The 15734-nt window shown below is 40.3% G+C and overlaps 1 protein-coding gene across 1 annotated transcript in view; it reads right to left on the bottom strand.

Annotated features, from left to right (window-relative positions):
- The window catches only part of nrxn3a (neurexin 3a), a 101833-nt gene that overhangs the window by 41856 nt on the left and 44243 nt on the right, over positions 1–15734 (bottom strand). The window contains 4 exon segments of the mRNA XM_053845832.1: positions 4721–5104; positions 5545–5692; positions 5782–6075; positions 14465–14626. Of these exon segments, the coding sequence (XP_053701807.1) occupies positions 4721–5104; positions 5545–5692; positions 5782–6075; positions 14465–14626 (988 nt within the window).

The following is a 15734-nucleotide window of genomic DNA, read 5'->3' as shown; positions in this document are numbered from 1 at the left end:
ATCAGACAGTTGCTGTACTCTTGTTCATACGTTATACAGTACAAGCCAAAAGTTTGGAGTTTGTTTTTTCTTCATTTTTACTACTTTGTTGATACATTGTTGATACTGACGACATGAAAAACATGAAGCCTGATATATAGAATTATGCTGCAAAGGAAAAAAATTTTGAAAAACTCAAAATATGTTTCATATTTCAGATTAACCAAAGTAGCCACCTTTTCCTTTGGCCGCGCTGCAAGTCCTTGCCCTTCTTAATAAGCTTCATGATGTAGTCACCTGTTGGAAACCCTTACCAGGTGACTACCTCATGACGCTCATCGCGAGAATACCAAGAGTGAGCAAAGTAGTGATCAAAGCGAAGGGTGGTCACTTGGAAAAATCTATAATATGAAACAAGTTTTGGGTTATCACACTTCTTAATTGACCACATAAATCCACATGTGTCCATGCATTGTTTTGATGCCTTCAGTGAGTATCTACATGTAAATAGGTGTGGAAATGAAGAAAACACATTGAATGAGAGGTGTGTCCAAACTATTAGCCTCTACTGCGTATCGTACATTTGAGTTGACTTGCTTCAGAATACTAGAATCTAATAACCAGAGAACAATGTAAAGGACATAATCAGCCCGGGAATAGACAATACAGCAAATCAAATTGCTGCAATAGGACTTTATTTTACTATTTCTACCAATAGTTTGAAAATAAAGGCTCATGTTTTTGAGGGCTGATGAATTTTTGAAGAAATTGCATACTATCTACCACTGTGTTTTGTATTTCAATACTGGTTGCGGCCACCATGTTGTTTTTGCCTATACATTATTTTTTTCTGCGCAAATATTTGTTTGCACAAGAAAAAAAAAAGAGACCACTACAGCCTGCACTTACGAGACTTCATAGACGTGGAAGTGCTGAGAGTCAGAACCAAAATAAAGACATTAAAACAATTGGTTTGTTATTGTATGATATTATGTCGCTCTTATTTTCCATCATTTGTAACCTTACTGTATTTGTGTGGTGTGTGTTATTTTTCTCGTGCCATCTTGGCTGGGTCACTCTTGAAAAGGACTCACTGTACATCTTTGACCTTCTTAAATAATAACTATAGTCTGACTGATTATTGAGCTCAATAGTTATGTGTGTGTGAAGCAACAACCTTCAAATTGAGTCAGATTTTGAAAGATTAGAATTCCTGTACGCTCTGCAGTGACTGATCTTTTTCTTTACCCTTTTCTCTTTGCAAGTTGCTGATCAGTGAGATGGGGTTTCTACAGACACTACTGTTTGTTTTTTTAACCTATTTGAAACATTGCCAAGTGAGTCTTGCCTATATCCAAGCATAGTGCTGGGAGTATCATGATGTGGGACTGGTTCACAGCAGATGATACTGAGGAGTGGCAGTGACGGCCAATACGGATTAAAGTAAAACAAATGCTTTAACAAAAGATCACTGGTAGGAAGCTACAAAAAAAGCTATTAAAAAAAAACTGTGAGAAGTCGTAACATTTGTAAAGCCTCAGCTACACGCCTGTCATAAGTACATTTTAAAGAGGATAAACTAGAAGAGTTGTGCATAAATTACACCAGAATATATGACAAAATGTGGGTGTTAAGTGAAAAGTCGACTACGATTACAAAAAACTTCAGCCCGCACACCATGGCAGCTTTATGACAAACAAAATGTTTTTCAGTACAGTAAAAAACAAACACAAAAAACACAGTCATTACATTCACCTACTGCTGTCCCGGAGAACTGGACTGGAGGCCAAACCATTTAATAAAAATGAACAGAGCAGGCGCTACAATACACGTCACATGTGAAAACTAATAACACTGCAAAACGTCTGGTGATATTCTCGCTGCTTCTGACTCCTGTAATTACAACATAAATCTTAATAAAGCGTCCTTTGTAAGATCTTTCTGAGGTGCGAAAGGTACAGGCCATATCACAGTGACCCATTGGTGCTTTGAAAATCACCTTTTCAGAAAAGTTTGAATGAGATTCAGCAGAAATTAATTAGGAGGCAGCAGAGATGGAGGACAGCGAGACGTTATCGCGCGGCTGCTATATGATACATAGAAAAGCGTAAAGAGCCATTTGGGAATGACTGGTGATGTTTTAATTAGATTTCATTTGAGTTCAGACTTTATTACACCACTCGGGGACTCTGGTGGAGTGGTCAGAGGGCTCCTGTTGTTCACACATTCAAGCAAAGCAGCTACAATGCTGAAGAATGTGTGTATTGTGGTGGGAATCTTTATTGGAGCATTTTATTCTGGACAAACGCTTTAACATCACACTGTACTGTGGCACAATATAGTGCCTGTAGTTCTGCTTCCTGACTTCCAGTCGTTCGATTCTTGTTTTAGCAATGGACACTGCAGGCGTTGCCAGTACTTTGCGTTGTCAAACATAGCCTGTTTCAGTCTGTTTGGATATTCCATTTAGCACCAAATCAGCTACATTCTACAGTTCATAGTAGTGTGAATAAGTACATGCTGTAGTTGAGACCACGTGACTTGAGACCAAAACCTAGACCAAACTGAACACCGATCACCAAAATGAAACCCCTCCTACTTTCATTTCCAAACAACCCTGAGGGTTTTATGGAAATATGTTTGTCTATTTCTGATTATGTTATTGTATCTGTTTAGAAATGGAGGCCCCTAATAAACAACCTCCATGGTTGACGGAAGTAACTCGCTTGACACTGACAGTCAGAGCTCTCTATTCCCCCTCATCTCTGATGTAACCGAAGTCGACTAGTGGGCACCAAGGTAGCATTCAGGTGGTGGTTTCCAAATACAAAAGACTGGATTGGTCATGAACTTGACTCACTAAGAAAAGCAAAACAAAAAAACAACAACACAGCAGCCTTGGCTTGAACAGAGTGACCTTGAACGAGTGGAAATGTCAAAATCGATTCTGGGACAAGGCTAAGACGTTGAAAATGTGGTCTTGAGGCAAAGTCTTGGCACCTAAACTGTTCAGACGAATCTTCAAAGGTGCTCGCAAAACCTCCTATTAGTCACCGGTTCTTGAAGTGTGTCGTCCAGCTTGTTTTTGTCAGTGATATAATAAGGAATGTCACTAGGCCTGATAGGATGTGAGCACTATAGAACAGTCATTTGAACAGGATTTGGATGTTTCTATTGAAATAATTATCCTCCATGTGCCGCATCCAGGTGAGATCCTTACACCAGACACTCAAAGTATGTTTGTTTTCTTAAGTGTTTCTCTCTGTGCTGCATATTATGATCAGAGCACACACGGCAGAGTTTACTCTCTTAAGAGCAGCCGACTGCCAGTTCAGGCACTCTTGAATCACTGAAGTTGTTTCAAACACCCCATGGCAACAGAGAAGAAGCAGACCATAATTTCCCCTCTTGGGGATAAAGAGAGCTGCCGTTGATCAAGCAGCTGAGCAGGAAATCGCTCAGAGCAGGAAATCTATCAAGTTGTCCAAATGATTGAGAGTGACCTGAATGTCCCTTGACTGTTTTCTTTACTCATGTCATTAAAAGTAACCGACCAAAGTAGAATCTGATGTCACAGAGCGTAATGAGAGGAGCTGGCTATATTTAATTTGGAACTTCCACGATGAGCTTAGAAAACAGTGCTCTACCTAAATTCTGAGGCAAATAAGAAACAGTGAGTTTTAGGCACTTGTATCATTCATTTTATTTAGGTTTTACGTGGGAGTTTTTCTTGAAATTTACTAAAGATAAATTAGGATTTTGGCCTCGTACATCTGTCTTGTCTGTTGAAAAGTACTGGACGGATTTGATAGTAGTCTTCAGGTTGTTGATAATGGGGCATAATGGAAGAACTCACTGACTTGTTACACGGGTTACAAGGAACAGCAATTTAGGCTTGCAGGAACTCAGATGTTCCAATACCACTAACCTTCTCACCGGAGACTCAGAGCCCACTACATGCTTAAAACAGTCCAAGTGTGAATCTGCGTTTCCATTTTTTTCCATTATTCAGCGTTTTTTTTTTTTTTTTTTAATTTCTCTTCCTGGCAGCTATAATCCCACATTTCTGCTGTAATCAAGCAGGTATTGTTTTACACTATGACCACAAGATGGTGGTGAAATGTGTGCAATAGTTTCATTACGCTCCAGGAATAAGTAGTATGAGTGGAATACACACGGAGCAGAAACACTTGCAAGCAAATTTGCCTCTGTGGTCTGCTTTGTGGCAGATCTCTCTTATCCTGGAATCACTGTAAGCCATTTTCGTCAACTACACTGGGGACCACTATAATTTATATTTCCTCACAATTTTCGTGCCTATTTGTCAGGTGAGATCTTTCAACAGCAGTTGAATTAAAATTTGAACTGTTGCTTTATACTTTCCTACATCCGTTTTTTTATGAGTCACAAGCCCATTTAATGAAGCTCAAATTTCTAGTGTTCTTCCCAGTCTCTCCTCACCACGTATCCAAACCATCTGAGTCTGGCCTACTTAACTTTGTCTCTTAATTTATAATCTTGTCTAGTCACTCCCAATAATAAGCTGAGTGTCTTCAACTGTGTGTCAGTGTCTTATGTCAGAGCTACTGTCCAAATATACCTGGGAAGTGTAGATGTGAAGGAAAGATGTTTGCTTTATCTCTTGAATCCACCCTGACACTGAATTTAAGTCAAAAATAATTCATGTTTGGGCTCCACGTGTGTTGTTGGTCATCATGCCCAGCAGTGGACACAAAATTACCTCTATCACAGGTCCGTGACCAGTAGCCAGTGCCGGTGCAGTCACAGATGAAGCGGTTCCAGCCCTCTTTACAGATGCCTCGATTCTTGCACGGGTAGCTCTCACACTGCTTGCCCGGCTGCTTATTGCACGATGGTTTGATACCAGCGCCGTTCTGGGCCTCTGCGATCTGACGGATGTCCTTACTACGCCCATCAATGAAGAGGTCCCGTATGCAGCCGACGTAGCCGTAATTCAGCATGGCCGTCCACAGCTCGGTGGGCAGAATGAGGTTGGTGCGGTCACTGGGCAACCCACCCAGGTACATGTCACCTTCCAGGTCCAAGATCTCGCTCTCACCACTCGCTGTGAACGGAGTTCTCCTGCTGTTCACTGAGATGGTGCCTGAGGATGGACAGCAGCCCAGAATGATTTTCAACCAACTACTCACTAAGTTGTCCTCCATTCTCCCAGTCATTCCTCCACCTCCATTCATCCAGTCATATCTTGATGTATGGCCCTGTCAACTACATTCATACTACGACATGAATGAGCCACATTGTGTCTGTCTGTCTTTCATTCATCGTCCCATCATTTGATCTTTCGTGTGCCCCTGCATCCTTAACATTAGTCCATTATCCCGGCTACATAAAGTTTATTTTTGGCTTTATTGATCCTTCACCCATCCCCTTGACCATTTAGGTAATATATGCTCATTTCATCCGCCCATCTATGCATCCCACTTGCATTGTCTACCTGTTATTCAAATACCCCAAAATTGCTCTTTCTCCACTTTAATTCACCAAACAGGCTTTCCAACATGTTTCCACGTCATTGCTCCTGACCTGACCGTCCATCCCGCTGGATGTCCACATGGTACCAGGCTCCATCATTGACCTTTGTCTGAGTGGCTTTCACCTTAATCGTTCCGGAACCCATGTCCAACAACAAGTACAAGCTTCCGTCCAGCAGCTCCACGGCAAAGAAATCCACCTGATTTGGCACAAAGACAATTTGCTGTCAACTAAGAGAATTCTCGCAATAGTCAATGCACTGTTCAGTCCTGGGTGTGACAGACTCACCTTGGTGTTCTTCTGGCTGCGGTTAGCATCTTTCCGTTCTTGGGGTTTGCCATGAGTGAAGAGAATGAGGCCATTGGGCTCTGTCGTTCGAAAATCAAAGGATATAGACCCCATCCTTTTGGTGTTCCACTTGGGCAAGCTGATAAAAGCCTCAGGGGTCTCGAAGGATATGGGGTCCAGTGTTGCTACGTTTTCACACTTGTAGGAAACCTCGCCCTGTATCTTCATTTTAGGATCCACAATTCGGGCCAACCGGGACAGTTCCAGACGTATGTCATTGTTCTTATATACAACCTGGGACAACAAGAAAAGAGCATTGAAGCTAAATAAAACGTATTACTGTATGTCTAACAGTGTCTAACAACCTGTAGATATTTACACATAATGATGTGAACATGGCTTGAGATTAAAAGAAGGGAATTGAACAAATTTGAACCATGGAAAAGCACAAGACATTCCCTGGGTAAACAATAAATGAGAGTGTCTTGTGTATCTCAATTCTAGATAATATGTTGACTAGCCACTGAAGTACTTTTGCAGTGAAAACTGATGTTTTGGTCTGGGTTAAAAGTTCCAACAAAAATGTTTCAGGGGCAAATGGAAAGCAAGAAAATAGGAGCATCTGTGATGCCTAACTTGACTAACTTCACCTCCATGCATTGCCATCTGACTGCAGAGGACTGACATGACAGTGCATGTACAGTACTGTACAGTGTTGAAGATCTTGGCCTGAATGTGAATGTCTCACTCTTGGCTGGATTATTGAGGCATGGAAAGGTAGCCAGTTGCATTCATCTATGTTAGATTTGTGTCATTGCAAAATTGAGGAATGCTGTTGGGTGACAATTTTACAGAAGCTGTGTAGGAAGGTTCAATTAGAAAGGTTGCATAGAAAATAGCTTTAAAGATAGTAAAGTGTGTAATCCTCTGAGTGAAACATTCCTCAACGTGAACGTGATCTGGACACACATGCTGCATACAGATACGCTCCAATCGCCTCTACATCAGCAAGGAGGAACTAAAGTTACATCGTCTTCTATCACAGCCGTCCTAAATACCGTCAATAACAAAAGCAGAATGGAGTCATGTAAGGGGTGCAAATTGAAATGTACTCAAGTGGAAAATTGAAGACCTTTTTTTTTCCTTGGTGATTGTGGCGGCCCATGGAGAAACAGCCTCTCTCGATGTGTATATATATTCCACACATTCAAACTCTAAACAAACACGCACACGCCTCCATCTCCATGCACTCCCCTTTTCACGCTCTCTTCGCCCAGGGTTGTGTCTGAGTGAATAGATTGAGGGGCCAGGCGAAGATTACCGATAATCCACCGGCAGATTTGACAGTAAATCAACTCATCCCTGCAGGTGCTCAGGAGGCAGTTGGGAAATTGTCTCTTCCTTTTTCTAGTTATTTCTTTGCAGCGTTCACCCATCTCTCTATCCATTCATCACCCCTCTCACCGCATTCCTCTGTGTTTGGTCCCACTGAAAAAAAATACCTGCCTCTATATAGTGCTCTTTCAAAATGAAGGACTGAACAGCAAAGAAGATTTAAGACATTTTGTTTTAAAAACTGTTCTAAAAAGTTCCGAAAATATTTTACACACAATGTCAATCTACATTTGTTTTTAATTTTGGTGCTCTGACATCATTTGGTAATTACATGTCACACAAATAGATGGGACAATTCTTGCAATTCTTACACTATGTTAAGCTGCACCATGTGGATCTACTGTGGTGGAAAAAGGTTTTTGGATATCCCATGCATTCTACTGTGTGCTAATGCTTTTTGTGTTGTTGATAAGGACTTATTTTGAATCTCTGAATTCGATGAAATCCAAGCAGCCATGCATTTTTGTGTTCAGATTTCTGAATGTACAGAGCCAAGACGCTTCAGTTGAGCATTTCAGCAGTCACACCGAACTCCCCTTCTTGTCCCCACATCTAGCTGTACGTACATTCAGAAAAGATCTGTGGATCCATTCCATTTGAGGTTTTAGGTCCTAACTAACAATTGCCATAGTCATGGGATATCTCCAATGAACAAGAATGGGGCTCTGCTTAGACCAATAGCAACAAAGAAGTGAGGAAAGAAGTCAGGTGGGGGAGAAGGTTTGTACTGGTTTTGAGCGATAACATAAAGTTACATTTCCACTGAGCATAATTTAAGATTAAGATAGATCAGGCCCTCCTGCAGGCATTTCCATAACATGGCCTGGAAAATCGGTTAAGTTATTTTACAAGCTCAAAATTCAGTGACTGGTCAAAGTGAAATTGAATCAAATTGAATCTACTGTCTTTGAAATGTATAGACGTATTAAATATATAATAACAATAATAATCTACATTATTATTACTATACTAGCAGATGTTGTTATTCTAATAATGATAATGAAACTGAATAATAATGTAATATATTCAAAATACAGGTATAGAATTCACATACAATAAGTAAAGTGACACTGTTCCATCTTGGTATTGAAGTCACACTACACGGTTGATATCAAAGAACCTGAAGCAACGCGAATGAGGAATACATTTGTTTCACAGACTACACTTCTTAATTTCTTCACCTGACCAGCGAGTAATGTCTGACATCTCTCAATCCTCTCCTGTGCACAAGCAACGCCCTCGTATATGTCTGTGCATAAATGTGAAGGTTTTTTTTTTAGTGGATTAAAAGCTAGCTAAAAAGCAGTTCTATAGGGAAGGTGACTGTCAACCGCCTGTGTTACAGGGCACAATGCTGTGAACTCAATGAACGGTTGAACCCACATCAATAACTTGTGTCTGACAAACCATGGATGAAATGAAATGCATGATCTGTACTCATGATAAATTATACTCATAATTATTTGAATGAGACGTCACAACACAGACTGACAGCACTCCATGAGAGAAAGCATTAAGAAATGAACTCCAGCATCTGGTCATGTAAATGAACATGAGTGTTTCTCAGTGGAGATTTAGCTTTTCATTTCAGCTCGTCATCAAATCTGTCAGCAGATTAACATGAATTAATTATTACTGCTCTTTGCGAGTAAGGAGGCAGATGAAGTGTGGGATCAGCACATCTGTGAGTTCGTGCCGATCAGGGAGTGAGTGCTGTGCTTCTCAAAGTCACACACACATCTGGCTTTAGCTGAGAGAGGAGCTGCTCTGAAGGCGATCGCTACAGAAACATAAGCAGCGTAATTTGGATAATCTCGCCATTTAGTTCAGGGATTACGAGTCATATATGAGGGTACTTTTCGTTATCCTGTTTTCATTACTTTTCTGTTTCTTTCTGTAGCTGTGGGAAAATATGTATTTGCTTTTTCACACAAAACCCCATAAACCAAAGCCCCAAAATGAACAATAATGCATGCAAATGTAATGGTTGATCTCCTGGCAATGCATATCCTTTTGTCTCACTCAATGTATTAAAGGAGGAGAGTGACACTTGGTCAGAGCCCATGACTAATAGATAGGTTTTGAGCATTTAAAGTTGGTCTTGGCAAACTGTATTTTTCACAGCATGTTTTATACTGCGTTTGTTCTACAGGGACCGACTACGTAAGTTACTAAGCGGCGAGTGGTCACTAGGGGGCGCTGGGGCACTGTCCACACTTCACAGCATCTGAATGAAGCCGCATTTTTGTGGAACATTTTTAAAAATCTATTTTAAATAATAAATAATTATAATCACGCACTAAAACATGCCACCAATAAAATATAAATCATTAAATTTATGAGGAAACAGCTTCCTTTTCATTACATGCTGCTTGAGGAGCACTGGAAAAGCGCTATTTCATAATAAACATCCGCAAATCTGTTGCCGCTGAGATACATAAATGTAGTGCCCTAAATTGGGTGAGGGAGGAGGAGTTTAGACAACTCTCCACATATTCAGCAAGAGAGCTTCTTCTTCAGTTATTGTTGATAATTAATGTTGACACTGTCTTGACTGCCTTCAGCATGGCACAAACTCATTGTTGGTTGTTGGCGGTAACAAAGGCACTATGATGGTTGTCATGTACTATCATCTATTTACAGCGTTGTATGAATTTTAGTGTTTGAATGGTATTGGACAGTCAGGAACTGCCGGATTTAATCATGTCCATTAAATGTAATGTCAATTTGCAGCTGCAGATACTGTATTATGGTTTCAAAAACACATTCTGAGTAATGCAAGAAGAAATGTTGACTGTAAAATATGTAATGTATGTGAAGCAACGTTACATAACGTGGGGTGATGTAGGTCATATAAATGTCAATTCTACTAAAAATGTATTCGAAGAGATTGAAATTAGCTTTCATTCAAACTGCAAAAAAATTAACGGTGGCAGTCAGTTGTTTATGTCATAATACATTGAGGTGCCTGAATGGTAAGGTGGCACAGCTCCTCGTGGAATGACAACCTACCACCAATCACTGCTCAGCCTATGTAGTTAGTAATGAAATGACTGAACTGACCATATTTGAAAATACATAATATATATATATATATATATATATATATATATATATATATATATATATATATATATATATATATATATATATATATATATATATATATATATATATATATGAAATAAACATATGTAACAAAGTCAATCTTTTCACAGTGCAATCAACTGTTTTCCCATTATTATTTGTAGCAATATTACTTTTTGAACTGTAAATGTAGTTACATTGTGTATTAATTTTAATATATCTATTACAATGGGTAAGATGCACTCAAAGCAATAGCCAGAAATATAAATTCCAGTTTTATATCACAAGTCCCCATTCTCTGCGCGTGCAGTGCGTGTTGCTGACCACTGGGTGGTAAACACCTTTCAGCTGACGTCATCGCGCGACAACAGAAATAATGCTACAACAAATTAAAGACAGTTCCATGCTGCCTCATATTTCCATTTTAAAATGTCCTTAATCCACAAACGTTTGAGAAATAAATGAAAGGAAAAAATCAAACAACAACAACAATATTATTAACAGTACTCTGATACTCATTTTCATGATGCTCTCATTTTGCAGTGTGGAAAAATGCTATTTAAAGTTCATGTATTCCACTATGCGGTCATGGAAATCATCAGCCCTGCTTTCATTTTCATCGCTGGTCCAGCACTGATGTTTCAGCTGAACTGAAAAATGATCATTTCATCTTTGCTTCCGCTGTCTAAGGCAGAATTTCGTAGCCGCCCACATGGAGGACAGGTGGACTATGTGGTTTGGGTGGCTTCAGAAATGTACACTTCACAGTGGTAATACTGTCCAGTGTATTGCATTGAGTAGGTATTAATCCAGAGATCATTTTATAGGTTGGTGACAGCAATGACTTCCTCCAGTCCTACTACATCTCTCTCACAAGAATAGACTTGTAGCTGTACAGTAGCTGAAGATGGCTAAGGATGAGATAGCTGGGCTCTGAGAGGAAGTTCGCAAGGATTCCCCATAGGAGCTTCATTTTATTTATGACTAAATTTACCGTACCACAAGGTTCAGTAATTGGTCCCTTTTAATTTATAAAGCTACATGCTACTTCCTGGCCAAATCATCTGTCACATCACATCTTCCCATTATGTGGACGACCACTTCAGAGAGAGGATCACCAAGGCATTGTCGTTCTGTTAGTACATATAGTAGCAAACTCTGCAAGCTTCCCTAATGGCTGACTCAATAGTTTCGCTAAAATGGTTTAGCCTGAAATCCCTGTGTCCTGTCTGACACAGGACATTCCAGAAAAGAAAACAAAAAAAAAACAAAAAAAAAAAAAAAAAAACAAAGACAAAACAGTCCAGTCCTTGACTAAAATCAATTCCATCCAATCTCATTCATGAATTCATTCATACTCTTTCCTCCTCGACTCTGGACTCAGCTGGTAACTGGTAACTGTTTCAAACAGAAGGCAGTAAGTTGGCTCCCTGTCCACTAAAATCAACTTAAATATTTCATTGACACCTTTTAAAGCCTGTCTTGGACTGTCCCTTTGCTATGTTGTCAACATGGTGACCCCGTACGTACCAGCCAGGGCAAACAGACACTCGGTTGGGTCCCTACTGGCTGCCTCTGAGTCAAGTGCTAAATCTAGAGGGCTCAGAGTCCGCACCGCGATCCCAAGCACATGTACCTCTATCCTTTAAACACTCATAAAAACTCATATTTATAGACTTGCATTTACAGAATATTGCCCAAACTACATTAGCTGTCACTGGTGAGATAACAACAATCACGTCTGTTGGGCAAGATCATCAGCATGTGGAACCTGAGGCAATAACATATTGAACCTTAAATCTGTTTCAACACTGACAGTCACTTTGGTTAAGTGAAATACCCTGCACGCCAGGGAGTAACATTTCACTTGAGAAAGAGCTGGCAGTCACTGATATTTGGCTCATCGTTGGTCTTTGTCCTTCCTCCAGTTTGTCCTTCTTTGTGTCGCTGAACTTAGGAGCAGAGCTCCATGAGAGTGGACGATGGGGGGAGTAATGACCATGACAATTACTGCAATTATGTGTTATTGTAGGCCATTATGTGTTTTGTAGGCTCACAGATTCAGGATTTCTCTGTAATTGCTGCCTTATGAAAGGCTGAATAATCAGAGGCTGGCCAGTCACAGGGGCTAAGAAGGCGACCGGGATCTGATGCCATGGAAACAAAACATTTATCCATAATGCCGCTGCGCTGGATGGCACAGAGAGAGGCGCTGCACTAGAGAAATTAGCCCTAATGGCAGGGAGAGGAGGCTGAGAGGAGGCTGGACAGGAGAGAGGGCTAGAGGAGTCCCCGCCACATTTAGAGGACACGTACCACCACACATGATCAAAGACAAACCAGCATGTGCCTCTGTAGCATGGCAGACAGACAATTAGGACATCCCAAACAATAAATGGTTCAAGTAAACATCAACCTCTGCGAGCTTAAGGTTTCAATTTGGTGGTCCCTGCAAATGAGAGCCTAAATCTTTCTGAGTAACCATAAACATAAATCCGTGCTTTTGAGAGCGCCAGAATTCAATGGCATATAAAAGGCACCCTTCCTTTCATCTTGTCTTCAAGTTTTTTTCCCCATTTATTTATTTATTTTTCCAGTATATTTCACTGTGATTTCAGCAGTTACCTGGTTTGTGGATATTTCAATATTCTGCCTTGTTACTTATAGTACATAACCATAACTTCTTCTGGGGAGTTCTTCAACTAATCCTTCATTTCATTATTTTATTGTCTTATTTTTTTTCAATGATCCATCTTCAGTGTACTTCCAGGAATGTGGCCCAGGTAGCCCAGCAAGGTATATATATATATATATATATATATATATATATATATATATATATACTCAAAAGAAAAAAAAAGTTTTTCTTTTGAGGGCCCCTTGCGCTCTTCCTTCCTTTTCTTCTGTTCTGTTCTCTTCTCTTCTGGGTTGACCACCATTCCATCTTGACTGCTGCTGGGGATGGGATGAGCAGCCCGAGGGCTGATCAGGGTCCTTCGCCTCAGCCATGGGTGTGTAACACGCTGCATGACCAGTTGAGCCAACCGCTGGTGGCCCGCTTTTCTTGCATCACCAGCGAGGCCTTCCTTGCCTGATATGTCCAGTTAGTTAGGAGTAGAGCTTTCAAGTGTCTCTCTTGTTGCTTAGTCGTCAGCCAAGTGACGTGTGTGCACACTCCACGAGTGCTGACTGCATCACCGTTGGGGCTCTCTGGCATGCGTATTCTTCTGGTCTGTTAGGGGAAATGTCAACCCAAAGTCAGTCCCATTGACTGAGGATAGGATATGATCTCCATGGTTTGTGAGGTGGTTCCCCATGAGTCTCCATCTCACCTCTGGGCTCTGTGGCTCAGTCCACCCACTGGTGGATTAGTCTGTAGTGCCCCTGAAGGGTGACTGGGCAGCAATCGCATTGATCTCTCTCAATGGCATGAGAGGTAAATCGTGAAGCGAAGTGACCGTAGCATGTGTGCATAGAACCTGGCAGCACCCCTGGTCTTTGTAAAAATCCTGACACTTCTTCAAAACAAATGCATTACAGTGCATTTTCAGGTGCGCTGTGTCTACATTAATATGTGTTATTGGTCTGTGTGCATGCGGGTGCTCTGTGCATGTGCGTGTGCACGCATCAGTGCTGGAGGCAATTGAAAAACCTGCCCAGTGTGGCACAGAGTTGCAAGTAGGCCAGAGAGGGATTAAATGGCGCCACTTTCCCTCTCTTCCCAATTCTCATATGATCTTTTGTGTGTATTTGCAGACCCTTTAGAATCGCTTCCATATTTGCCTACTTTTAAGAGGCTTTGATTTTATTGGCACAAATTACAAAATGTTCCTTTAATAAAGACCATATCACAGTTTCGTGCAGTAAAACTGTAATAATGGATCTCTTTTGTTTAAGAAGCAACCAATTTAAACAAAGGTTATTGAAACACACTGAAATTAGTTTTCCCAAATCAAAACCCTTTGTGTGCAGACATTTTATGAAAATGAGCTTTCGATGTGTTTTCATGTTAGCTAAAGTCTTAGTTTAGAATGCTTAACCTGCAGTATACAGACGTGACAATGACTTGAAGAAACAAACATAATGGTGTTGTTTTACTTCACATGGTGGAAAAACATCTAAACAAAACACCTAACAATTTCATTTCAAAATGTGATCAATATTTAGGATTACAACATGGAGTTGGAAATCAGGTCTTTACCTCCTTTAGACAGCCCATAAAGTTGTTTGAAACAGGAGAGCCTGGTAGATCTGCTGTGCTTGGACTTCCACCCACATAGAAGAAGTCGTCAGAGCCTAGCATGGTGTAGTCCTCCTGGGTGTAGCCTGTCGTTGTCAGAATTCCATCCACTGATATTGTTACCTGACATTGAGGTGGGAACACGGGGAAGAAGTTCAGAGACGATGGCATTTATCGGATAACCAGTGAAGGTTTTGAAGCAGATTCCATGATCAGAGAGACGATAAGAAAAGTCACTTCACACGGTAAAATATGAATGACAAAGAGGGTGACTCACAATGCACAGTACAGGCTTCTGTAAAATGTGGAGAAATATTGGGGCTGCACCCAGTCTATTGCGCAATCATCTTAATATACAAGTATGGAATTGTAATTGTTTGGTGTTATTTTTCATTTCACATTTTAATGTTTTTGACATTCTTACATTTTAGAAGAACACTATTTTGCGTGTGTTTTGTTGTTTTCCTCCACTGTGTTCTGAGTGAGAAAGAGGACTTTGTTTGATACACATACAATGAAAACAAATGACTTCTTCACCTCAAATGACTTCTTCTGAAATTAGAGAAACCTTTTTAAGTTTGAGTGTCCCAATTACTCTCAGAGCCTCTAAAAGAGTGCCCCAGTGTAATCGCGTCCTATGTGAGGGACCAGACAAAGAGCAGGTGAATCGGTCCCAATGGCATTTCTTCATATTAACCACACAGTTGACTTCAAATCAACTGCCACTCACAGCCTAATAGTAATATGTGCACTCTTTGTGAGAGAGCTAAGTTATGCATGTCATCACACGACAAAGGTTTCCCTGTGACATCTAAAATAAGTAATAGACAAAGAATCACAACCTCACCAAAGTAAAAAAATGATTCGAGTATGATTAAGATGGCAAGTACATGGACACTATAAATGGATGTGCAAATTCACCCTATCACACTGAGCTTTTTAGGATTTGACCGTTAGATTGTCCAGAAGAAACACAGCAGATGGCTAAAATCAAATGGAAAATTAAGAAGAGTAAATCATAGTTTTAAATCTGGTCATCAACACTATTGCTGCAACCAGATTTTTCTCTTTGCAGAGTGAAAAATATCAAACATACATGCAAAGAGTAAAGGCAGACACTCACATGATATGTGAGTTTAACAGTGAAGGGCCAACATGAAGAGAAGGTCAGTTTAAGTGTCAAGAAAGTTATCATTTATTAGTATCTCCAAATATGACCTTCTTCCTAGAG

Source organism: Synchiropus splendidus, chromosome 16 (genome assembly GCF_027744825.2).
Source record: "Synchiropus splendidus isolate RoL2022-P1 chromosome 16, RoL_Sspl_1.0, whole genome shotgun sequence".
Taxonomy (NCBI): domain Eukaryota; kingdom Metazoa; phylum Chordata; class Actinopteri; order Syngnathiformes; family Callionymidae; genus Synchiropus; species Synchiropus splendidus.
This window is presented reverse-complemented; position numbering and strand designations above follow the sequence as displayed.